At 40.2% G+C, this 27,555-nt stretch overlaps 1 protein-coding gene across 1 annotated transcript in view; it reads left to right on the forward strand.

Annotated features, from left to right (window-relative positions):
• Positions 1-27,555, forward strand: part of tmprss3a (transmembrane serine protease 3a) — a 153,342-nt gene that overhangs the window by 44,161 nt on the left and 81,626 nt on the right. Inside the window, exon 2 of the mRNA XM_059029761.1 lies at positions 15,574-15,706. Coding sequence (XP_058885744.1) covers positions 15,574-15,706 — 133 coding nt within the window. The remainder of the gene's footprint in view (positions 1-15,573; positions 15,707-27,555) is intronic.

Genomic DNA, 27,555 nt, shown 5'->3' on the forward strand with positions numbered 1-27,555 from the left:
GACACGGTGAGAACAAACACTTTACGTTTACGATCTTTCTATTTACTTTACTTTTACTCCTCTCTCTCTCACCCGTTCTCCTCTTCCGAACACCCAACCACCACTGAGTGAAAATGTGCATCTATATATACTGTTGTGCTGGGATTCAATTACTAATTAATTATTCACTTGAATCCCAGCACGTGAATTAATTACGTGAAACCCCGTGTTCACATATTATATTTTAAATGCACGTGCGTGATGTGCAATCCCGTGCCTAAATACAAATATACACTTTTTAAATACACGTGAAACACAGACCCGTTTATATCCCGTGTACCAATGACTATACACCAACATTAACATACGCACGCATATATACAACACAGAACACAAATGCACACAGGGGCGGGGCGCTTTGCCACATATACCCCCCCTTGTGCGCAGCACACATGGCCTCAACGGCCACCTCCCCCCTTAAATACCCAGCAGTCCAGGCCAAAGTCTCGGGCTGGGAAGGGAGGCTTCAGTGGGCCCATGGCTGGAAATGCTGTCAGCTCCCCTGCCGGTAGTGGCACGGCTGACAGCATGCTGGTCCCGTCCTGCAGCGAAAAAGCTGCGGGGGCAGGTGGTCCCCCGACCTCCCCCTTCTTCGTAGCCGGCAGCTCCCTCCTGTGGGGCTCCGGCCACAAGAACTCCTGCAGCGAAACTGCTGCTGGGGAAAGTGGTCTCCAGACCTCCTCCCCCTTCTTCGTGGCCGGCAGCTCCCCTTTCTGGGGCTCCGGCCACCGTACTCCCTGCGGAGGTACGGGCAGCAGAGGCAGCTCCTGCTCCTCTGCTCCGGGCGGTGGTGGAGGCAGAGGCAGCTCCAGCTCCTCTGCTCCTGGCGGTGGTGGAGGCAGAGGCAGCTCCAGCTCCTCTGCTCCTTGCGGTGGTGGTGGCGGAGGCAGAGGCAGCTCCTGCTCCTCTGCTCCTTGCGGTGGTGGTGGCGGAGGCAGAGGCAGCTCCTGCTCCTCTGCTCCTGGAGGTGGTGGAGGCAGAGGCAGCTCCTGCTCCTCTGCTCCTTGCGGTGGTGGTGGTGGAGGCAGAGGCAGCTCCAGCTCCTCTGCTCCTGGCGGTGGTGGAGGCAGAGGCAGCTCCAGCTCCTCTGCTCCTGGCGGTGGTGGAGGCAGAGGCAGCTCCAGCTCCTCTGCTCCTGGCGGTGCTGGCTCCCTCTGCTGTGGCGGCTGGGCATGTGCGCGCCGTGCTGCCTTCAGCAGCATAGCGAGAGGCTGCTGGGGGACACCAGCATCCTGCCCTTCTCCCCCCCAAAAATTTTCAGGGGGTTGAGCCTGTAACTCCTCCCCTTCTGGCTCTTGGGACGGCACCAGCAGGTATTCACCCTCTGCTGGTGGAGGTGGGACCAGCAGGCATTCTCCCTCTGCTGGCAGCTTGGGTCCTATGGCTGTGGAAGCCCCGACTTCCCTCTTTTTGGGCTGTGGACGCACCGACTCCTCCCTTTTGGGCTGTGGACGCACCGACTCCTCCCTTTTGGGCTGTGGACGCACCGACTCCTCCCTTTTGGGCTGTGGATGTTCGGGCTCCCCCCACTCAGGCGTAGGACGTTCTGGCTCCCCCCACTCAGGTGTAGGACGTTCGGGCTCCTCCCACTCAGGCGTAGGACGTTCGGGCTCCTCCCACTCAGGCGTAGGACGTTCGGGCTCCTCCCACTCAGGCGTAGGACGTTCGGGCTCCTCCCGCTTGGGCTGTGGACGCTCGGGCTCCTCCCGCTTGGGCTGTGGAGGCAAAACCAGCAGGCATTCACCCTCTGCTGGTGGAGATGGGGACAGCAGGTACTCACCCTCTGCTGGTGGAGATGGGGACAGCAGGTACTCCTCTGCTGGTGGTCCTGCTACCTGGGCTGCTGTTCCATTTATGGTTGCCTCCAGGTAGCTGAGGACAAACTCCACACCTTCCTCCAAGGTGTTTGGGGTGTGTTCCTCCTGATATGCCTCCCATCTCTCACAGTCCATCATCCACAGAGCCCGGACGACCATGGGCAGAGACTGGGCCTCCAGCCCAGCATTCTCCAGGAACCAGCCCCGCAGTTTGATGGCGTCTTCTGCCATTGACTCTCTTTTTTTTTTTTTTTCCCCCAAAACAATATTTGTAATCCTCAGCGTTTAATAACAAAATAAAAGGTTTAAACAACAGAATACAAAACAGGACACGGCACTTGACGCCAAAATAAACAGACAGACAAAACGACTGACACTAAACAAACGGTGCACGGACAGACAAACAGACACGGTGAGAACAAACACTTTACGTTTACGATCTTTCTATTTACTTTACTTTTACTCCTCTCTCTCTCACCCGTTCTCCTCTTCCGAACACCCAACCACCACTGAGTGAAAATGTGCATCTATATATACTGTTGTGCTGGGATTCAATTACTAATTAATTATTCACTTGAATCCCAGCACGTGAATTAATTACGTGAAACCCCGTGTTCACATATTATATTTTAAATGCACGTGCGTGATGTGCAATCCCGTGCCTAAATACAAATATACACTTTTTAAATACACGTGAAACACAGACCCGTTTATATCCCGTGTACCAATGACTATACACCAACATTAACATACGCACGCATATATACAACACAGAACACAAATGCACACAGGGGCGGGGCGCTTTGCCACAAGTGTCCATACAAATGCCTACAAATTCAGTGATGACAGAGAATGTCATGTTATTGACTGGCTTTTATTTTTACTGATTAAGCACTAGAAGCAAATTTAAACTACGTGTTGTACTCTCAAGTGAACAAAATTGAGCAAAAAGGGTTCTATGTCTTAGATGTGGAACCTTTTGTCTAGTGTTCTTTGAAACCACTTGTAAGATTCAGTATTTTTACTTCCTAATAACCAGTTTAATAGTAAATGTGGTATGCTGAGAACTCTGTACTCATTCCTCCAAAATGTCACGACTTGTGTAAACTGCTGAATGTGCTTAGCGTTGACCATTTCAGGTTGTGTTGGTAAGTTTGTGGTACACTGGATGTTGTTGTAGACTGAATGATGAGAATATAGGGGTTAGATAACATCAGCTTGCTCCTGGGTTCCCATGCACTTCTTCTTGGCAAATAAAGGTGGGTTCTGTGGGTTTTTTTCCATTAGTGTTATGTTGTCCTCACTTAGTTATTATTATTATTATTATTATTATTTATTTCTTAGCAGACACCCTTTCCAGGGTGGCTTACAATTGTACAAGATATCACATTATGTTTACATACAATTATCCATTTATACAGTAGGCTTGTTTTTACTGGAGCAATCTAAGTAAAGTACCTTAAGAAAGTTTACAAACGAGAGGAGGCCATTCAGCCCATCTTGCTCGTTTGGTTGTTAGTAGCTTATTGATCCCAGAATCTCATCAAGCAGCTTCTTGAAGGATCCCAGGGTGTCAGCTTCAACAACATTACTGGGGAGTTGGTTCCAGACCCTCACAATTCTCTGTGTAAAAAAGTGCCTCCTATTTTCTGTTCTGAATGCCCCTTTATCTAATCTCCATTTATGACCCCTGGTCCTTTTTTCTTTTTTCAAGTCAAAGAAGTCCCCCGGGTTGACATTGTCTATACCTTTTAGGATTTTGAATGTTTGAATCAGATCGCCGCGCAGTCTTCTTTATTCAAGACTGAATAGATTCAATTATTTTAGCTTGTCTGCATACGACATGCCTTTTAAATCCGGGATAATTCTGGTCGCTCTTCTTTGCACTCTTTCTAGAGCAGCAATATCCTTTTTGTAACGAGGTGACCAGAACTGAACACAATATTCTAGGTGAGGTCTTACTAATGCATTGTAGAGTTTTAACATTACTTCCCTTGATTTAAATTCAACACTTCTCACAATATATCCAAGCATCTTGTTAGCCTTTTTTATAGCTTCCCCACATTGTCTAGATGAAGACATTTCTGAGTCAACATAAACTCCTAGGTCTTTTTCATAGTTCCCTTCTTCAATTTCACTATTTCCCATATGATATTTATAATGCACATTTTTATTGCCCGCATGCAATACTTTACACTTTTCTCTATTAAATTTCATTTGCCATGTGTTTGCCCAGTTCTGAATGCTGTCTTGATCATTTTGAATGACCTTTGCTGCTTCAACAGTGTCTGCCACTCCTCCTATTTTTGTGTCGTCTGCAAATTTAACGAGTTTGCTTACTATATCAGAGTCTAAATCATTAATGTAGATTAGGAATAGCAGAGGACCTAATACTGATCCCTGTGGTACACCACTGGTTACCTCACTCCATTTCGAGGTTTCTCCTCTAATCAGTACTTTCTGTTTTCTACCTGTTAACCACTCCCTAATCCATGTGCATGCATTTCCTTGAATCCCTACTGCGTTCAGTTTGAGAATTAATCTTTTATGCGGGACTTTGTCAAAAGCTTTCTGGAAATCTAAATAGACCATGTCGTATGCTTTGCAGTTATCCATTTTCAATGTTGCATCCTCAAAAAAGTCAAGTAGGTTAGTTAGACATGATCTCCCTTTCCTAAAACCATACTGGCTGTCTCCCAGGATATTGTTACCATATAGGTAATTTTCCATTTTGGATCTTATTATAGGTTCCATAAGTTTACATATAATAGAATTCAGGCTTATTGGTCTGTAGTTACCTGGTTCGGTTTTGTCTCCCTTTTTGTGGATCGGTATTACGTTTGCTATTTTCCAGTCTGTCGGTACAACCCCTGTCAAGAGACTGTTGCGTGAATTTGGTTAGGGGTTTGTAAATAACTTCTTTCATTTCTTTGAGTACTATTGGGAGGATCTCATCTGGCCCAGGGGATTTGTTTATTTTAAGAGCTCCTAGTCCCTTTAACACTTCTGCCTCTGTTATGCTAAAGTTATTTAAAATTGGATAGGAACAGGTCGACATGTGGGGCATGTTGTCCGTGTCCTCCTTTGTAAAAACCTGTGAAAAGTAATCATTTAATATACTTGCTATTTTTTTTTTCTTCATCTATGATTTTGCCATTTGTGTCTTTTAGACATTTAACCTTGCTCAAGGGTACAGCAGCAGTATCCCCCACCTTGACTTGAACCCACAACCCTCCGGTCAAAAGTCCAGAGCCCTAACCACTACTCCACACTGCTGCCCAGTTGTAGTGTGTGTGTCATATTCATACTCTGTGCAGCTTCAGAACCCAGTGTTCCGGTTGGGTTTATTTATACAGCTGTTTATTGCACGGAATGGAAATGAAAGATCGGTTCGGTGGGTTTTTTCAGCAGTGTTATTGTTCCCACTTATTAGTTGTATTGTGTATCATTTTTATCATCTTTGCAGTTACAGAAGCAACTGTTCCGGGAGCTTTATGGTGATAAAAAGAGGGTTATTGGCCGGAACTGTTTAATGACAGCGCGTTATTAATCGGTTTTGATTGCTAAAATATTCTCTACATGTGTGTGTAACTTTCTACGCTGCTTTTTAATGCAATTCAATTAATGAAACTGCCGTCCTGTCTCGTTTCGGCTTTTACACCATCTCGAAAAGATATAATGCATTCCAGTAATAATACAATTATCAGTGGAGGAAAATACAAATATCACAAGAAATGTTGAGCTAGGGAGTAAAATACAACCTTGTCATCCTTAAGTCTTTGGAGGTCTTCTTCTCGAACATTTCGTGACTTCAAAAAGGCCACAATATCCTCTTCATCCATGGCATGAGGCGTTCTGAAAGAAGACCAGTATTATAATGCATTGATATAAGTCCTAAATAGCTTGTTTAACAACCCCAAATAATACACAGTATACCCTAATTAAAATCTTGTATGTATATATTGTTTCTTACGTTACAATATTAATAAATCTCTTACCTGAAAAAGCAAGATAACATTTTTATTTAATTTATTTATTTTCATAACGAGCACCACTTGCTTTGTTTACAGAGTAAGTCAACGATAACTGTCCTGAGTGCAGTTCCCCTTATCAGTACTCTGTACCAGGCCCACGACGCCATTTACTGGCAGGAGGTGGTCATGATTGCCCAACGTGCTATAATAATCTCGATTATGCCACATGTTCTTCACTACCTATAATACCTGTAATGTCACATCCTATACTTAAGTAATTTGACGTACACTAATTAGAAAATAAAGTTGGCTATATATACTGGAACCATGCATAAGTGTCAAAATATGAATTCGGATTATGTGTGGTGCAGCCCTTTGCCTCGTGTAAGGCAACACGATTCAGACAAACATTTGTACTTTGCAGTACTGTGCTCACAGCGATCCGAACGTTTCCAATACAGTATTTGCCTATTCACCGTTTTTCCAATACCATCGGTTTCTTTATCCAATTTTCATTCATTAAAATTACCACAACACCGCCATATTAGAAAATAAAATACACAAACTGAATGAAATAACATGTTTGAGTTGTACCTTCTGGTTGTTCCACAAGATTTATGGTGATCGTCTTTTCCTGTTCTGACCACACGTGGTGTGAATACAGGAAATACTATCGCGTAAGCACCTGACAGCAGGTGGACTGTATACAGGAAATGCTATTTGGTGGGCACGTGATGCTATCTGGTGCGCACGCGATGCTATCTCGTGGGCATGCGATGATATCTGGTGCGCACGCGATGCTATCTCGTGGGCACGCGATGCTATCTGAGATGCTATCTTGTGCGCACGCAATAATATATATATATATATATATATTTTTTTACCATGTCCCTTCTACATTTTTAGTTTCATTCACTTGTATATTGTTGGCAGGAAACAAAACATGTCCAGAACCAAAAACCTTTTTTTTTTTTTTTTTTTTCCATTAAAGATCAAAGCTGTCTGATACAATGCTAGTTCCCAGCGTCCCTCCCCTTCACAACGGTGCTTGCGCATTCACGTGAAAAAATAAATACTTCATTTCCCAGCATTCCTCTCTTTCCCAGCTTCTCGGTTCAGCTCGTTTGAATAATTAAAAGCTGTTCTGTAATTGCAGATGTCCTGTTGAACACACTCAATAAAATATGGACAAATAAAAAGGTGTAAGCACTTTGTAACAGACGTCTTATTCGCCGTTCTTTTTATAAATAAATAAATAAATAAATAAATAAATAGTAGCTACATGTTTTTCTTTTCCAATGCGTTAGTGTTTTACTGTGGCGTGAATGGAGCCGTGAGGTTAACTTAATCACACAGGCTATTCACTTTACTGAAATAATGTATAGTACTAAGACTAGGGCCCTATGGAATTCGTGTTATTTTGTTCTGATTCCCATTTTATTTTTTTCTGATTTCCGTTTTTACCATTTTAAATGCTAAAGGGTAGTATACTAACACATTTTAATGCTGGAAAAAAAAAACATTATTCTCCTTGATATAGTGGTCTTATGAACTTAGGCTAAGGCATTTGTAAAGCATTAGATCGCTTCATAAAAGGCCATATACATTTTGTTTGCATTTCTTGACCATGGTTTGACTTCAATAAGTGCATCATTTGCATGCACCATTTTCCAGTAGCACCCACAGCAAGAACAGACACATAGTGTCCTGAAGTAACATCCTGTCCTTGGAGTACGGTAATGGAATCTAATTGGTAATTCCTGTTGTCCACAGTAATTGTGCTCTTCTGCACAGCAGTAAACTTAGCATTGTGTCACTTTGTAACAGTCTCGTCTGGTTTGGTTTCCCAAAGCATAAGTTGGACTGCAATCAGTCTCCCTGCTGATTGAATAAGTTCACGTTTCATGATTGGAGAAATTTTGCATTGCCTACATTTGCTACCAGGAATCATTGCCCATTTATCATTTCTATAAATGAACTCTTCCAAACACATGGAATCTGTACCAGCAGGTACATGTAGAGGATAAATATACAACACCTCTCGGTTTGATGAGCAGTAGTTACATGTAATACATAGAATGCCATGACTTATTGTGACTGAACCCATGCAAGATACTTCAGGACAAATTTCAGACAATTTGGTGAGAAACTCTGCAACATGTTGCTGCTCACCTTTATTGAAAGGTTCTCCTAAGAAGTGACAAATATCCAGAGTAGTTAGAGACGCAGTGGATGGCAAGTGATCCTATTTGTGAACAAAGCTCCTGATAGCCTCTTGTTGACTGTGTTTTAATGAATCCTTCAGAGGTTGCAAGTGAAGAAGGCACTGCAATGTTGCATTTGCATAGCATGAGGTGAAATTGGGGTTGCTCAAGCCTCTGAATGGATGTGTAAGTGCAATGTTCTATTAGAAGACTGAGGCTTTTGCTGTTCCTAAACATTAATGATGGCTCAGTGAATGAAATGCGCATGATCTTTTACCTTGTGTCCCTTGTGCGTGTTAGTCTCCTTCAAGCTTTTCAACTTCGGACAATAAATCCCTCTGAGCCGATGGTACTCTTCAACTGCAGTTTGACATGCATAGATGCAGGTGGGGTCAAAGTTGAGAAGGTGGATACCGCTTAAGGAAGTAACTGTGGAAAGTGTAATGAAACTTTGTCCATAGGAGAAAATTGAGTTACCACGATCATAACTGTTTTTAGAGTCATCCCCTGACATTTGTGAATGGTGATTGCATGCGCACCAATGACTGGGAACTGCTCTCGAACAATGTAGACTCTATCCATGATTTCAAACTTTGAGCATAAATGTTGAAAGGTATGGGTGATGGTTATGGTTTTGAGCATACTTGTGTTTTCCAGGTAGTAGGAAATTGATGAGACCAGTGGCAATGTTAATGTTCTTGCGAATTTGATTAATACAAATGTAAATGTGATACATTTACTACCAAACTAAATACAAATGCAAATATGTGACAAATGCTAAATGGACTTCAAATACTTTCCCATACAACAAAGGTTAATTTATTAACATGAATTTGGCAGAGGCCTTTATCCAAGGTGACATACAAGGAAAGCAGTTTATATAATAACAACATAAACACAGTAATCACGTAGTTCATAATAATGAACAGGTATGTACCAATATAGGAAGCAAGTTACATAAAACAGTGTTTCCCAATCTTGATCCTGAGGACCCAGTGTTTGCTGATTTTTGTTCCAACTGAGCTTTAAATTCCGAATTGAACCCTCAGTTGAATGAGTAAAATGTCTAATCAGAGCATTTGAATTATTTGTAGAAATAGCTGCACAGGCCTCAATTAACACTAATCTAGGACTACCTAATGTTAACTCAGGTAAAGTAGTCCAAGATTAGTGCTGATCAGGGTTTGTGAAAGCAGCCAAAAGAGTTGGATATTTCAAGTTATTTCTAATATTGCATTATGTCACTAATTGTTAGTTCAATTGGGGGATCAATTTAATAATTGAGAACTCAGTTGGAACCCGCAGGACCAGGTTTGTGAAAAACTGACATCAATGATGAGATATATGTATATATTTATATATGTGTGCATTGCACAATTATTATTTTTACTTGTTTTGTTTATGTTTAATAAACATGAAGTTCTCAAAAGTGTCCTTTTAGTTTGCATCTTTCAGGTTAATCAACTTTACCAGCAATACTGAAAAGTCTCTCTACTTTATTATGAGCATTATTATTGAAAAGTGTTTACAATTGAAATATTTTTGAAGCTTTCCCATGATTTGAAATTCAAATGCAAATTCTTATATTTCAGAATATACAAATACCAAGTCAAATGCAAATAGTTCAGCAGATTGCATTTAAATTATTATTATTTATTTTTTAGCAGACACCCTTATCCAGGGCAACTTAAAATTGTCACAATTATATCACATTATGTTTACATACAATTACCAATTTTATGCTGAATCTAGGTAAAATACCTTGCTCAAGGGTACAACAGCAGTGTCCCTCACCCGGGATTGAACCCACAACCCTCCGGTCAAGAGTTCAGGTATAATGAGGTATAAACACTGCTGTTTAGGAATAGAGCACTTTTTTTTTTACTATACACACATTCCATTTACATACAAACGTTTCACACGTCTGTGGTTTTACAGACGAGGCTGAGGTTGACTTCTTATTCGCCAGCCTCTTATTCGCAAGCTTTTAAGTGCGTAAATGTATTTGTCTACATTGAAGAAGTAACCTTGCATTTAAATGGGTTAAATCACTTTCTGCCGGTCCCTGACAAGGGGCAACCCCTATACAAGCCCCACTTGTATTTATCCCGGCCCAACATGGTTTACTGGGGAAGAACAGCGGGTAAATATGCCACATATTCCAATCGATCAGGATCTTATTTGCTCTTTATGTATCTATGTTGAATAAGCATCCTTGCATTTAACAGGTTAAATCACGTTGGGCCACTGATTTCTCTGCAGATACCCGGCGAGGGGCACCCCCACTGCAAACTACACCGCATATGCCAATTGCACAGCTTCTTCGCTGGAAAAAGCCTTGCATTTAAAGGGTTAAATCACTTTGTGCCGCCGATTTCTGTACTTATTCAACGTAGATACATAAAGTGAATAAGAAGCTGAGCGATTGGCATATGTAGCAAGTGTACCCGCTGTTCTGCCCCAGTAAACCACGTTGGGCTGGGCTAAATACAGGTGTAGCTTTTAGAGGGGGTGCCCCTCGCTGGGTACCTGCAGAGAAATCAGCAATCCAACGTGATTTAACCCGTTAAATGCAAAGCTATGTATTCAACGTAGATACATAAATAGCGAATCAGAAGCTGAGCGATTGGCATATGTGGCATATTTACCCGCTGTTAACCACAGTAAACCACGTTGGGCCGGGATAACTGCAAGTGGGGCTTACAGAGGGGTTGCCCCTTGTCAGGTACCTGCAGAGAAATCAGCGGCCCAACGTGATTTAACCCATTAAATGCAAGGCTACTTATTCAACATAGATACATAAAGAGCGAATAAGAAACTGAGCGATTGGCATATGTAGCAAGTGTACCTGCTGTTCTGCCCCAGTAAACCACGTTGGGCCGGGCTAAATACAAGTGGGGCTTGTAGGAGGGTTGCCCCTCTTCAGGTACCGGCAGAGAAATCGGCGGCCCAAAGTTAACCCTTTAAATGCAAGGTTACTTCTTCAACGTAGACAAATACATTATGCACTTAAAAGCTTGCGAATAAGAAGTTGGCGAATAAGCCAACTTCAGCCTTGTGTTTTACAGTGTAAATGTATGAAAAGAAGACAGACGTAGCCATAATACAGTCAAATTTAATGTCACTTCTGTTAATGTCACACTCTGCTTATTCTCATCAAATTGAAATGTCCCGGCCCGAATATAATGCATGCTGTGACTTTGATGTTTTGTTTTTGAAATGTATTAATGATCAATGCATTGCTGAGTTTGTTGCTCTCACGTATCAGGTGGTGTCTGGAATGATCCAAATGCAATTAAAACAGCGGGTGGAGGCGTGGAATAAATGTATTTATAACTTCTCTTATGCAATTATTTCAATAGCGATTAATACCCTTTGCGGTGCATTTCAATAAATTAAAAGTAAATCCGCTCATTTTTGCTGTTTAATCTACTATTTGTTAATAATACAAGTAAAACTTCAAAGAAAAGTTTGAAGTATCTGGTATTGCCAGGCAGTCTCCCATCCAAGTACCAACCAAACACGCATATTATTGTTATTACACTTATCCAGGCCAACTTACAATTGTGACATACAATTACCCATTTATACTGTCGGGTTTTTTACTGGACCAATCTAGATAAAGCAGCAATGTGTCTCCACGTGATTGAACCCAGTCAAGAACAAAGTGCTCTAACCGCTGCTCCACAGATACTGCAAGCGACAGATCACTAGTGTCTCGTTGTATATGGCCACGTAAAATTCACGATTTCACAAATTTGACTGCCTACCGTGAAAAATGTAAATATTGGTAATTTCTGACTGAGGTATGAAATCAGATAACGAAACATGGCAAAAATCGCACGCTGTTTTTTGTCAATTCCACCAAACGCTGTGGATGCAGCACGAGCAGTTTCTGCATATGGACAGGTTTTTACACACCAAAGACAAACCACGAGTGTTGAAACTGCAACAAAATGCACGATTATTATTATTATTATTATTATTATTATTATTATTATTATTATTATTATTATTATTAATTTTAGTACAGCAGTGTCACCCACCTGGGATTAAACCCACGCCCCTCCGGTTAAGAGTCCAGAGCCCTAACCACTACTGCCCATACTAGCCTTCAACAAACAACTAGTTTTCTGCTCACGGGTCAGATAATTTTGTGGGTGTGCGCGTAAGTGTGTGTGTGTGTGTGTGTGTATGTGTCTGTCTGTCTGTCTGTCTGTCTGTGTGTGTGCGCGCATGCTTGCGTGCGCGTCGTATAGTGTGTGTAAAGAAAAACGGTTTTGTTTCTTGCATTAAACCCTGTCTAACATTTTGTTTTTCAAAGTCAGCATAACGCTATACAATACAGTCCGTTTAATTACTGTAAGTTTTAAATGTTTACAAAACTCGACAATGTTGCCAAATTTGTCATTCAAACTTGTTTAGTTTTAATCAGTTTTGTCTGCTTGTTACTTTTTTCAGCCAACACATTTAAATGACCCTTGTTTGTTACATTTTAAAAGATTGTTTTAAACGTTGCAATGTAAATGTTGACTCAGTAGCTACCATTAAATGTTTCAACCTCGGTGACTTTCTTTGATGCGCTATTAATTTTAGGCAACTTGCAATTTTTTTTTTATATAGGTATATAAATGTCAATTGCTGTGCATAAACGCATTAGCCAAATCAATTAATATGACGTAGTTTTCTCGCTTGCTATTTATTAATTTATTTATACATTTATAATATAAACATGTATTCATTTCTACATTTATCTATTTAAAAATATTTATTTCTAAATGTATTTATTCCTCTATGCATTTATTTAAATAATGTATTTATTTCTACCAAATAAGTAATTCCTTTATTTATTTTTAATTAAACGAGGAACTACAATTTATCAGAGATCAGCGATTTAGACAAGGAAGCTACATGCCACTCTTGTGTGCAATTCCATTCTATGGTATCTACCCTAACAAACAGGAAACCAGAAATTTTCACAGGAAATCGAAGCTGGTCAGGCTTCGATGTAAGCTTAAAAAAGGAATGCATTTCAACAACTGCGCAGTGGCGTAGCGGGCTAATGTCGTGTGCTCTTCAAGAACGGCATGTTGCAAGTTCAAATCACGTTATTTTTATTTATTTATTTATTTATTTATATTTTTCCCACTGCGATATGTGCTGTTTTAAAACATAAATAATTTGTTTAATATAAATGGTGTGGATATCAAACTGCTTACACTCCTGGTATGTTTTGACGCTTGCACTCCTGGTATGTTTTGACGTTGACCAACATGTGGAATCACATGATTGGTAGATGTCCAATTATTTAGCTTTTCTGTTTGAATAGTCGCTACACACCCTTAAAAAGTAGACGGAAGAGGAAGAGAAGGAGAATAACAATTTTACCTTAGTTTGACGACACATATCTCATTGTGTATAAGAGGTATGTACATTTTTTTCACATTTGAGGTAAGAAAGTTTCAGACTTTTGATACTGGTACAGATGGTAATTCTAAGTAATTTAGTTTTGCCGCTACAACATGGTAAAAACAGCTAAACTCTTGGTAGTTTCAAACTAGTTTTTCTAACTTGTATGAGGAACTACCGTTCCTCTCAATATATGTATATACAGTGCCGTGAAAAAGTATTTTATTAAAAAGTAAGTTATTGCCCCCCACCCCTCCAGTTAACTCATCCCAATTAAAGGGGTAATTAGGGTAAGCTGTTTGAGTACTTTGGTTAACATTTATATTGGCCAGCCCTGCCCAATATAAATCTGACTAACTTTGGCCCTTACCATCAGAGTGAAGTTGTCAGCACACAGGTTCTAGAGGCATATCATGCCACAAACAAAAGAAATTCCTGAAGACCTCCGGAAAAAAGTTGTTGCTGCATATCAGTCTGGAAAGGGTTACAAAGCCATTTCTAAGGCTCTGGGGCTCCACCGAATAACAGTCAGAGCCATATTGTCCAAATGGAGAAAGTTTGGGACAGTAGTGAATCTTCCCAGGAGTGGCCGTCCTGCCAAAATCTCTCCAAGAGCAGGCGTAAAATCGCCCAGGAAGTCACAAAGAACCCTAGAACAACATCCAGGGATCTGTAGGCCTCTCTCGCCTCGGCTAAGGTCAGTGTTCATGACTCCATCATCAGAAAGACACTGGGCAAAAATGGGATTCACGGTAGAGTAGCAAGGCGGAAACCATTGCTCACTAAGAAGAACATGAATGTTCGTCTCAAGTTTGCCAAAAAGCACCTGGATGATCCTCAAGAGTTCTGGAACAATGTTCTATGGACAGATGAGTCAAAAGTGGAACTTTTTGGCCAACATGGGCCCCGTTATGTCTGGCGAAAACCAAACACTGCATTCCACAGTAAGAACCTCATACCAACGGTCAAGCATGGTGGTGGTAGTGTCATGGTTTGGGGATGCTGCATCAGGACCTGGACGCCTTGCCATCATTGAAGGAACTATGAATTCTGTTCTGTATCAGAGAATTCTACAGGAGAATGTCTCTATGGTGGAATAATTCATTTCAGAAGTTGTTAGAGTTCGACTGGCATAAGCGAGGACTTCTTCTGAATCAGGAGAAACAATATAGCACCAAGACCATGTGCACTAGCATCAGTGTAGACAATGAAGGGTAAACCTACATTTTGGATGTCCCAACACTGGACTTGAAAGGCTGTCCTGCACAGAGGGATCCAGTTCAATTTGGCACCTTTCTTCTTCAACACATTCGAATGTTCAGCAATTTTTGAGAAATTAGATACGAACCGGTGGTACCATCCAGCAAATCCAAGAAATTGTTGCATTTCCTTTACATCTAAGCCAAACTTTTTTGAGCTGCAAAAAAAAGTCAAACTTAAAAAAATGTTGTCTAACTAAAATAATAGTTTTTAACCACTATTACTGTACACACTCATTTATGGTAAACATGATACTTACCATTGCGATACCAATTATAACACAGACAGAAATACCACGGCCAACTAAGTTACAAAAGACTCAACTTGCACTTTCTAAACACCTCCAACTTCTCCAGAAACAGATGGAGACTGTGCTGGGGTATCTGGGGGAGTGGCCTTCATCGTGATGTATTTCCGTTGTGAAATTTCTTCTGTTTTGTTGTAGGCTTTCTGTATGTGTGTTTCAATTTGTTTTTGTGTTTTGCACTTCAGGGCCACTGTAGTTTAACAATCAGAACTTGTGACCAACAGCAAAGCTACCAGGATGTAGCAGCTAATCTATAGTTTTGTATTTAAGAGCAAGTAGCTTCACATTGTAATTCATTTTTATATTTCCCTTACCATTTTATGAAGTTTGCAATCATTACGAGTTCTTCTTGTTTATGTTGTTCCAATTTTGAGTTAATGTATCACCATTTCTTGCTAGGGGCCTGTGATAAAAGTTTGGGGAAAATTCAAGGCAATTATATTGTTCACCATGTAAAGTGTGACAGCGGATATGATGCCACAATTTCAATAAGGTTCCTAAAGTGAACAACTAACAAGAAGTGAAGATCATTTAAAGTAAACTGCAACATTTTCCCTTCACAGGAACCTGTTGTGAAGCCAGATATAGCAACAATAGAAGTTGTATCTATTACAGAGGAGGAGTTGCCAGCCATTGAAGATTGTTTTACACAGGCAGATGGGCTTGAGGCAGCTACAGTTAAACCAGCTGAAAATGGTATGAAATCTTTAAATCTGTTAAGATTCATTTTGTTATCTATTTGTAGTACAATTAAAAAAAAAAAGAAATAAGTCTTGGTAAAGGTGTTGCGATCACTAGAGTGTTCTTAATAAAATAAATATGTCTTGTATATATTGCATATTAAAATGTTAGTGTTGTAAGACATTTGGTTGAATAACTTTCACATAACAGTACAGCATGAAAACATATGTTTGTAATAATCAGTGTCCTGGTGCATACTTGCCAACATTTGGAAACTGTTCAGCGGGACGCTCGGGGGTGGGGGCGGGGGCGGGGGCGGGGGCGAGAGGGGCGAGAGGGGCGAGAGGTATCATACGCATCATACACATGGAAGGAGTCATATGCAAAAAACACTCATCATATAATAGACGTATCCCCCCCCCCCCCCCCCAACTCAACACGACGTGACCATCATGACAGTAAAAATAGACGTAATGAAGCTGTGACGGATTGCTTTAGTGGTGATGTCAGGCCAGAAGCAGGAACAAAAACAAATGCAGTACTGCAGGGCAAAAGACGCTTGCGGCGCAGTTTATTTTTAAAGAACAAAAATAAATAAAATATTAAAACAAAAACACACTTGCGCACAGAGCGAAACAAAAGATGTAAACAAAACAAAATCACGAACACAAAATAATACGATCAGGCTGGGCAGATTGATTTTATTGATCCTATGTTTTTTTACTTTTTAATTCTTACATTCCTCTCTCGCTCTCGTTCACTCCTCTGAACACCCACCAGGTAAGCATCTCCTGATTAGCAACAACCAATCACTTAATTTGGGAGATGGCCACCTTCTACATGAGGTTTTTAATTACTATTGGCAGAGGACGAGCTGCCGATTTTATTTATATGTCATTTAAAAATACATATAAATAAATCATCATAATAATAATAACAATAATATTAATACAACAAAACAAATACAAAATAATAAATTGCCCAGGGGCGGAGGGGTACCCCGTTCTAAAAATAAACAAATACATTTATGGCAGGGCTCCTCGCCCCGTCACAGAAGCGTTCTTATCTTTGTAGAAGTTAGTGATCAGCAGATGAGTCAGCCGCACGAAGAGCTCAGCGTGTGGTTTCACTAACTCTGCTGTGTAGAATAATTTTTTTTTTTCTATGGGTAAATATCGGGATTTTCTTCCTATGCATCGGGACGCAGGACATTTGCTAGGAAATCGGGACCGTCCTGACCATATAGGGACTGTTGACATGTATGCTGGTGGTACTTGATAGACAGCCTGATGCTGCACTGCCAGCCTGTCGTCGGCAATGGCCGGGTTTCCACGCAGCTTAGAAAGTCGTCACTCTCTCTCCACAGTCATTAGTTATGTGTAGATTTTTTTTTACCAAATCGACGATCAACATCAACATTTATTTTAATAAGAATTTACTGTTTTTTATTTTTCAATTCAAGCAGAGAATGCATGCAATCAACCTTTATGCTTTAAAAAAACAAAAAAAAACATGACTTTTTATGCCATTGAGAAATGTCTCATTTAGCGAATCCCTTTATTAAATCCAACATGCAACAAAACCATGGTTACCAACATTCTAATTGAAATAACGTTTGGTCACAGTGGATGAGAAATTTGGTGGAATGTTGTATTTGAGTGTGTGAGTTAAGTACAGTCAAACTGGTATTAATAGACCACTCAAGGGACAATCAAACAGTGGCCCCTACAACTGCGCCACCAATGCAAAGAAGAGAGAGAATTGAAAGTTGGAAAAGAAAGTTGGTGATTAAATACAATATATATTCCACCGCTGAGGAAGGACTGGTTGAATTTAACTTTGGCTGCTGATGTTGCTGCACCTATATGGAATGAATGGGAGAATCGATTAGGGAGGAAGAACAGCTTTAGAATGAGCTGAAGACAGAAGATTGCAAATGTAAATTTAGTTGAAAACCAGTTTGCTGAATGGAGGAATGGATAGAGGGAAAGGTTGAGCTGAGGGAGCCAGACGTCTGAATTGCATGGTCTGTAAACTAGAAAGAGCGTCACCAGTGCCATTAGAGATATCTGCAAGGAGTAGGGCTTTCAAAATAAATTATTACTGAAATCCAGACTAGCCGGCGAAGAAGTTGCATAATTAGAGGGGGGGAGGAATGGCCTTAATTAATAATATGAACAGCAGATTGATTATCACAAAAGATTAATATTTCTGTCAAAATGGGCTACAAAGATAGGCTGCAACGACAATAGGGAATACTTCAAGTAAGGCTGTGGATTTAAGCTGAGGAGGAAGATTTTTGATTTCTGGAGGCCAGACATCTGAGAAGTCGACAAGAGACCTGATTTCTAGGAGTGCTTCAGCTGGAGGGGCTGTGTCACAAAGACGGCCGGAGTGGGTGGTGTCAGACCAGAGCCAGGAAGTAACACACAGAGATTTGGGGTTTGGTGAAGCTGAGCGAATGCTTTCGCTCACAGTTTAATAACAGAACAGAAAATAAAAGGTTTGAACAGACAAAAACACTGGACACGGCACTTGCGCCAAAATAAAAGGACAAACAAAACGTACTAACAAACAAACGGTGGATGCACAGACAAACAAACAAACAAACAAACACGATGAGTGAAAACACTATTTTTACGTTACGTTATTTTACTTTATTTCTCCTCCGCCTCTCTCCCGTTCCCCACTCACCGAACACCCAACCCCGAGTGCAAGAAATGTGCGTCTATATATACTATTGTGCTGGGATTCAATTACTAATTAATTATTCACTTGAATCCCAGCACGTGAATTAATTCTGTGCAACCCCGTGCTCACATATTACATTTATCCAGCACGTGAAGTGATTTGTGCTCTCCTCGTGCCTAAATACAAATCTACACTTTTTAAATACACGTGAAACACAGACCCGTTTATATCCTGTGTACCAATGACTATACACCAACATTAACACACGCACGCAACATACAACACATAACACACAAATGCACACAGGGGCGGGGCACATTGCCACAGGCTGTCATTCAGATGATAGAGGGCGGATGGAATGTGAATTAGAATTGCCACAGAAACTGCACATATGTAAAAAAATGGCATCCTTTAGAAATGCAGAATGAGGAACTGAAATTATTGCACACCTGTCTCCCGCCGGAATATTTGATGGGTCTTCTATGAGAATCTTTGCTGTGAAAAAGCAGGTGGAGCTGAAGAATGACTAGGAGAAACTGCAGATGGTACAAATTTTTTTAAAAAAGGAGTGTTGTTGAGAGCAGGGGGAGAATAATTTGAGGCTGATGGGGAGACTCAAGAGGAGTCTGCTTTTGGACACAGAGAGGTAGAATGGGCGGTAGAAGCACAAACTCTGCAAGCGTTAGCACTGAGACCACTGAAGAATCTATTAAAGAGATCAGGATCGGGTTGAGACCAATCAATCAGTGTATTGTCCAATGCTAACCAAGATGCTGCTTTGGCTGAAAAAGCTTTATGACACTACTTAAAAAAAAAAACGCCATATCTGATGTTAAAATAAATTAGTCCGGTTCTTGTCGTCGGTGAGCATAAACTTCACAAAGAACATTGCAAAAACAGAAAATGCAAGCACAAATTCTCCAAGAGTACTTTTTGTATATAGCCGAGGATCCCGAGATTTTAGAGTAACAGACAGATCGCCACAATCATCTATCCTGTGATCCAGAAATTCTGAATTTGCAATAAGAATAGAGACTAAATTAACATTTTTACCTTCAATTGTATTCGCTGAATCTGAGGCGAGTGCAGCTTGCAATGTAGCATGGGCGGAGCATGAACTGACTAGTTTGAATCTGCTTAGACTTTTGAGGAGGAAAGACAGGCTCAGACGATATGGATTTGCAATATGAAACAAATAAAGCAGCTCAATCGCTCCCTGTTTCAATGGGCAATCCTTTTTTGAAAAGAGCTTTCACAATTTTGTCAATGGGCCAATCTTTGTAAAAAAAAAGTTACGTTGTAGAATCACCACGAGGTCTAATGTGTTTAGAGCAGCGAAGAGGATGGTGGGCACAGCTGTATAAGCAGCAAGGTTGAAGCAGCAACGTTGTCAAATGGAGGAGAAGCAGGAAGGGCAGATTTCCTTGAAAGTTTTTCTGGTGGATTATTTGTTGAAGGAAGACAGCCAGAAGGTGAGAAAAATTTTTCATCCAAGTCAGATGGGAAAAAAAAACCCAGCTTCTGGTCAGTAGTCATTTTTAAACCGATTGAAAACAAGGTTTGTTTTAAGATTGGGTCTGCAAGTCTGAATGGTAACCGCAAACTGAAAAACAGGACGAGAATTAAGAAGCTGGCTACGGTTTAAATAGGGTGACTAACAGGTAATTAAAGGTTGACTGACAGATATTTTAGCGGGATGACTCGGGAGGAGCCCCGGCTCCAGCCCCCCGAAATACACAAAGGTTCTATTTAAATGAATGAGAATATTCTAGCACTGCTGCAGGCAACAAGATCTGTCAAAACAGGATGAAATGACTGACGGTGAAACTACAGTAGCCTACTAAGGGACCGCTAACCAAGATCATGCAACAGTCTCTTGACACAGGGGTTGTACCGACAGACTGGAAAATAGCAAACGTAATACCAATCCACAAAAAGGGAGACAAAACCGAACCAGGTAACTACAGACCAATAAGCCTGACTTCTATTACATGTAAACTTATGGAAACTATAATAAGATCCAAAATGGAAAATTACCTATATGGTAACAATATCCTGGGAGACAGCCAGCATGGTTTTAGGAAAGGGAGATCATGTCTAACTAACCTACTTGACTTTTTTGAGGATGCAACATTGAAAATGGATAACTGCAAAGCATACAACATGGTTTATTTAGATTTCCAGAAAGCTTTTGACAAAGTCCCGCATAAAAGATTAATTCTCAAACTGAACGCAGTAGGGATTCAAGGAAATGCATGCACATGGATTAGGGAGTGGTTAACAGGTAGAAAACAGAAAGTACTGATTAGAGGAGAAACCTCGAAATGGAGTGAGGTAACCAGTGGTGTACCACAGGGATCAGTATTAGGTCCTCTGCTATTCCTAATCTACATTAATGATTTAGACTCTGATATAGTAAGCAAACTCGTTAAATTTGCAGACGACACAAAAATAGGAGGAGTGGCAGACACTGTTGAAGCAGCAAAGGTCATTCAAAATGATCTAGACAGCATTCAAAATTGGGCAGACACATGGCAAATGAAATTTAATAGAGAAAAGTGTAAAGTATTGCATGCGGGCAATAAAAATGTGCATTATAAATATCATATGGGAGATAGGGAAATTGAAGAAGGGATCTATGAAAAAGACCTAGGAGTTTATGTTGACTCAGAAATGTCTTCATCTAGACAATGTGGGGAAGCTATAAAAAAGGCTAACAAGATGCTTGGATATATTGTGAGAAGTGTTGAATTTAAATCAAGGGAAGTAATGTTAAAACTTTACAATGCATTAGTAAGACCTCACCTAGAATATTGTGTTCAGTTCTGGTCACCTCGTTACAAAAAGGATATTGCTGCTCTAGAAAGAGTGCAAAGAAGAGCAACCAGAATTATCCCGGGTTTAAAAGGCATGTCGTATGCAGACAGGCTAAAAGAATTGAATCTATTCAGTCTTGAACAAAGAAGACTACGCGGCGATCTGATTCAAACATTCAAAATCCTAAAAGGTATAGACAATGTCAACCCGGGGGACTTCTTTGACTTGAAAAAAGAAACAAGGACCAGGGGTCACAAATGGAGATTAGATAAAGGGGCATTCAGAACAGAAAATAGGAGGCACTTTTTTACACAGAGAATTGTGAGGGTCTGGAACCAACTCCCCAGTAATGTTGTTGAAGCTGACACCCTGGGATCCTTCAAGAAGCTGCTTGATGAGATTATGGGATCAATAAGCTACTAACAACCAAACAAGCAAGATGGGCTGAATGGCCTCCTCTCGTTTGTAAACTTTCTTATGTTCTTATGTTCTTTTGGGGTACACACAAACACAAGACAAAAAACACCTACTCTGCAATCAGTGTAGGGGCACACAAAAACAAACATTTTTTTTCCTTAAATAAAAAATAATTAAAAGCAAAAACAAAGCAAACAAAATTAAAGGTCATTTAAAATAAGTAAACAAAACAAAACAAAACAAAACCTTCAACTGAAAAAGAAAACAGGGCAGACCAACGTGTCTTCTCTTCCCTTCCCCCACTCTGCACAAGGCAGAAGCAGGGGATTAAAACAAAACGATTTTTAAAACAGAAACTAAAACAGTTTTGTGATTTAAAAGTAAAAATAAAAGAAATTAAGAGTTTAAATGAAGAAAAAAATAAGAACAAACACAAAAATGGCAAAATGGCTGCCCTCCTGTACTTTCAAACAGTGCAAGTGCAGGGAACAAAAGAAAATAAACAAATGTTTTTTTTAAAAGAATAAACAGTAAAATGAAATATTTTTAAATCAAAAGGTGCACCACTAAGAAAAAAAGAAAATATGAAAATATTTTGAAAATAAAGAGTTTAGAGAACTGTTTTAGTAAGTGACCTCTCAGTAAGAACATAAGAAAGTTTACAAACGAGAGGAGGCCATTCGGCCCATCTTGCTCGTTTGGTTGTTAGTAGCTTATTGATCCCAGAATCTCATCAAGCAGCTTCTTGAAGGATCCCAGGGTGTCAGCTTCAACAACATTACTGGGGAGTTGGTTCCAGACCCTCACAATTCTCTGTGTAAAAAAATGCCTCCTATTTTCTCTTCTGAATGGCCCTTTATCTAATCTCCATTTGTGACCCCAGGTCCTTGTTTCTTTTTTCAGGTCAAAAAAGTCCCCTGGGTTGACATTGTCTAAACCTTTTTAGGATATTGAATGTTTGAATCAGATCGCCGCGTAGTCTTCTTTGTTCAAAACTGAATAGATTCAATTCTTTTAGCCTGTCTGCATACGACATGCCTTTTAAACCCGGGATAATTCTGGTTGCTTTTCTTTGCACTCTTTCTAGAGCAGCAATATCCTTTTTGTAACGAAGTGACCAGAACTGAACACAATATTCTAGGTGAGGTCTTACTAATGCATTGTAAAGTTTTAACATTACTTCCCTTGATTTAAATTCAACACTTCTCACAATATATCCGAGCATCTTGTTGGCCTTTTTTATAGCTTCCCCACATTGTCTAGATGAAGACATTTCTGAGTCAACATAAACTCCTAGGTCTTTTTCATAGTTCCCTTCTTCAATTTCAGTATCTCCCATATGATATTTATAATGCACATTTTTATTGCCTGCATGCAATACTTTACACTTTTCTCTATTAAATGTCATTTGCCATGTGTTTGCCCAGTTCTGAATGCTGTCTTGATCATTTTGAATGACCTTTGCTGCTGCAACAGTGTTTGCCACTCCTCCTATTTTTGTGTCGTCTGCAAATTTAACAAGTTTGCTTACTATACCAGAATCTAAATCATTAATGTAGATTAGGAATAGCAGAGGACCTAATACTGATCCCTGTGGTACACCACTGGTTACCTCGCTCCATTTTGAGGCTTCTCCTCTAATCAGTACTTTCTGTTTTCTACATGTTAACCACTCCCTAATCCATGTGTATGCATTTCCTTGAATCCCTACTACATTCAGTTTGAGAATTAATCTTTTATGCGGGACTTTGTCAAAAGCTTCCTGGAAATCTAAATAAACCATGTTGTATGCTTTGCAATTATCCATTGTCAATGTTGCATCCTCAAAAAAGTCTAGCAGGTTAGTTAGACACGATCTCCCTTTCTTAAAACCATGCTTACTGTCTCCCAGGATATTGTTACCATATAGGTAATTTTCCATTTTAGATATTATTATAGTTTCCATAAGTTTACATGTAATAGAAGTCAGGCTTATTTGTCTGTAGTTACCTGGTTCGGTTTTGTCTCCCTTTTTGTGGATCGGTATTACGTTTGCAATTTTCCAGTCTATTGGTACAACCCCTGTGTCAAGAGACTGTTGCATGAATTTGGTTAGGGGTTTGTAAATAACTTCTTTCATTTCTTTGAGTAATATTGGGAGGATCTCATCCGGCCCAGGGGATTTGTTTATTTTAAGAGCTCCTAGTCCATTTAACACTTCTGCCTCTGTTATGCTAAAGTTATTTAAAATTGGATAGGAACAGGTTGACATGTGGGGCATGTTGTCTGTGTCCTCCTTTGTAAAAACCTGTGAAAAGTAATCATTTAATATATTTGCTATTTTTTTTCTTCATCTATGATTTTGCCATTTGTGTCTCTTAGATATTTAACCTCCTCTTTGAATGTTCTCTTGCTGTTATAATATTGGAAACACATTTTGGAATTGTTTTTAGCCCTCTTAGCAATATTGATTTCTATCTCTCTCTTGGCCTTTCTAACTTTCTTTTTGACTTGTGTTCGCAGTTCCAAGTACTCTTTCTGTGTACTTTGTTTTTGGACCCTTTTAAACGCTCTGTAAAGTGCCTTTTTTCGCTGAATATTTTTTTTTAATTGATCTATTAACCATTTTGGCCATTTTGTTTTAGATTTAGATTTGTCTACTTTTGGGATGTAATTGTTTTGCGCCTCTAATACTACATTTTTAAAAACAGCCATCCTTTTTCTGTGGATGTTTTCTCTATTTTACTCCAATCTACTTCTGTTAGTCTCTGTTTCATACCTCCATAGTTTGCTTTTCTAAAATTGTAAACCTTAGCTTTAGTCATTATTTTTGGGGTTTTAAAAAATATTTCAAATGAGACCATGTTGTGGTCTGAGTTTGCCAATGGCTCTCTGACCTCTGTTTTAGTTATTCTGTCTTCATTATTTGAAAAGACTAAATCAAGGCATGCCTCCCCTCTACTCGGTGCCTTGACAAATTGTGTTAGGAAGCAGCCATTTGTCATTTCCACCATTTCAATTTCGTCTGTTGTGCTCCCCAACAGGTTCTCACATTTTATACAGGGGAAGTTGAAATCCCCCATTAGTATTGCTTCTCCTTTTCTACACGCATTTCGAATGTCACTGTATAACAGATTATTTTGCTCAGCGTCTGAATTTGGCGGTCTATAGCATGCCCCTATTATTATGCCCTTTGAATTTTTGTCCATTATTTTGACCCATACTGATTCTGCATTGTTTTCTTTTTCCTGATTTAATACCTGGCCTTCAAGACTATTTGTTATGTATAGCGCTACCCCTCTGCCTCTTCTGTCCTGCCTGTCTTTCCTGTGCCCACTAATATTATTTTCGTCTCCATCACTCTCAGACAACCAAGTTTCTGTAACACCTATCACATCGTAGTTACTTGTTAGTGCAGTAGCTTCAAGTTCTAACATTTTGTTTCTGAGACTTCTAGCATTAAGATAAATACTTTTAATAGTTGTCTTAACTGAGTTGTTGCCCTTGTTTTGATGTGGTCTCCCTTCTGTTTTTTGTTTTCTCCCCCCTTCCTTTCTAGTTTAAATGCTTCTGGACCTCCACAAGGATCCTTTCTCCGAGTAGATTGGTTCCCTTTCTGTTTAAGTGCAGTACGTCCCATCTATATAGATAGTCCTTGTTGTAGAATGTGCTCCAATGCTCAAGAAAGGTGAAGCCTTCCTGTGTGCAACACGATTTCAGCCATGCATTTTGATTTTGTATTTCCAGCTGTCCATATTGTCCTTTGCAAGGTGCCGGCAGTATCCCAGAAAATACCACAGTTTTGGTCTTGTCTTTTAATTTCCTTCCTAGCTCTCTGAATTTGTTTTGCAGGGATCTTGGCCTGTCTCTTCCAATGTTGTTTGTACCGATGTGGACGACTACTACCGGGTCGTCTCCTGTGCGTTCTAGAAGCCTGTCCACATTCTCAGTGATGTGCTTGACTGAGGCTCCTGGAAGGCAGCACACTGTTGTAGTAAGGGGGTCCAAACTGCGAACTGAATTGCTCACACACACACACCTGCACCAGCCTAACTGAAATGATGCAGACAATCTTAGAATATATCACATTAAGCTTATTAATGGTATATAGATTAAGTATATGGCAATGTGGGAGAGTGGTGAGTGGTTACAGGTGTGTGCAGTGCAGAATGGATACAAACAGACAGAAAAATGATTTCCAGCTGCAAGGTGTTTATTAATTATACAATGTCCAGAGCCTTAGGGCAAACACCTGTAAATAATAAATGATGGAAGTGATACAACGGCATGTATCACTTCGTTTGTAATCCTTCTTGTTTCACCCAAAACCATAAAACACAGTCCAGGTTCTATCCTCACCCACACGTAACACAGAACACAAAACACAAAACACAGTGTTTATTTAATGAGTGAAATTAGTGCTCATTATGAAACAGGGAAGTGCTGGTGTCCGGGTTTGTTGCTGGCCTGCGGCTGCAGCTCCGGATAGTGTTAGCTGTCTTTAGAAACAAACAGTTTTTACTAGACAAAACAAATAAACACAACACTCACATTTCCTTTTTTTCAGCGGTCTCCTTCTAGGTTGCTCTAACCATTTACAAAGGAACAGATCACTTACACTACGAACCCTATTTATACCCTCACTCATGACCCCTAGTTTAACGAGCGCATCCGCTCCTCCAGTCCTCGGATGCCACGCCGTTTACCGTCCGGGTCATTGAGTTTGGGTACCGTAGCTCTGCCCCCTTCCTAAATGACCGACTTCCACCTACCCTAAGGAATACATTGTCATGCCATTTAGTTAAGGGTACTCTGTTCCTTTTACCCAGCGTCCTCACAGGTTGGGAGGGAGATCTATCACCAAGAATCATTCGGAAAAAATGCAACTGGAATTATACTCATCAGTTCCTAGAAGCTTGAAGACTTTTGGTCTGCTGGCTTGGAAACTCAATCTGTTTAAGTGTCCAGTACAAAAACTATCCTCTCAGCAACAAAGTCTTCAATCCTACATTGGATCAACAAAGTCTTCAATCCTACATTGGGCTCTAGACTCTTGACCGGAGGGTCGTGGGTTCAATCCCAGGTGGGGGACACTGCTGCTGTACCCTTGAGCATGGTACTGTATAAGGGGTAATTGTATGTAAAAATAACGTGTAAAAAAATAATGTAATTGTATGTAAAAATAATGTGATATCTTGTAACAATTGTAAGTTGCCCTGGATAAGGGTGTCTGCTAAGAAATAAATAATAATAATAATAATAATAACAGCACCCGTCCACTATGTCCTCTTCGTTGAATCTTTTAGCTAAACAGGTAGCAGGGCACAGTTTATTTTGGATAGTGTGGTTTTAGGTGTACAACAGACCCAGATTGGTTTGTCTGATAACAGTCACTATAAGTTTTATGGCAGTACTCCAGCTTGGCCTCAGTCTCGTTGCTTGTGGTCGTTGACTCGCTTGCAGCTTGCTTCCTTGTCTTGGGGCTGTTTTCAGGCAGAGTCCTGTCTTGATTCCGTTTTTAGTTTGAGTCCAGGAGTTGCAGCTTTGCTCAGCAGAGTGACAGCACCTTGTTTAGCATTTGATGTGGAGCGCAAAATGTTTAGTTTTAAGAACATAAGAACATAAGAACGTTTACAAACGAGAGGAGGCCATTCAGCCCATCATGCTTGTTTGGTTGTTAGTAGCTTATTGATTCCAGAATCTCATCAAGCAGCTTCTTGAAGGATCCCAGGTTGTCAGCTTCAACAACATTACTGGGGAGTTGGTTCCAGACCCTCACAATTCTCTGTGTAAAAAAGTGCCTCCTATTTTCTGTTCTGAATGCCCCTTTATCTGATCTCCATTTGTGACCCCTGGTCTTTGTTTCTTTTTTCAGGTCGAAAAAGTCCCCTGGGTCGACATTGTAAATACCTTTTAGGATTTTGAATGCTTGAATCAGATTACCGCGTAGTCTTCTTTGT

The sequence above is a fragment of the Acipenser ruthenus genome, chromosome 9 (genome assembly GCF_902713425.1).
Source record: "Acipenser ruthenus chromosome 9, fAciRut3.2 maternal haplotype, whole genome shotgun sequence".
Lineage (NCBI taxonomy): Eukaryota > Metazoa > Chordata > Actinopteri > Acipenseriformes > Acipenseridae > Acipenser > Acipenser ruthenus.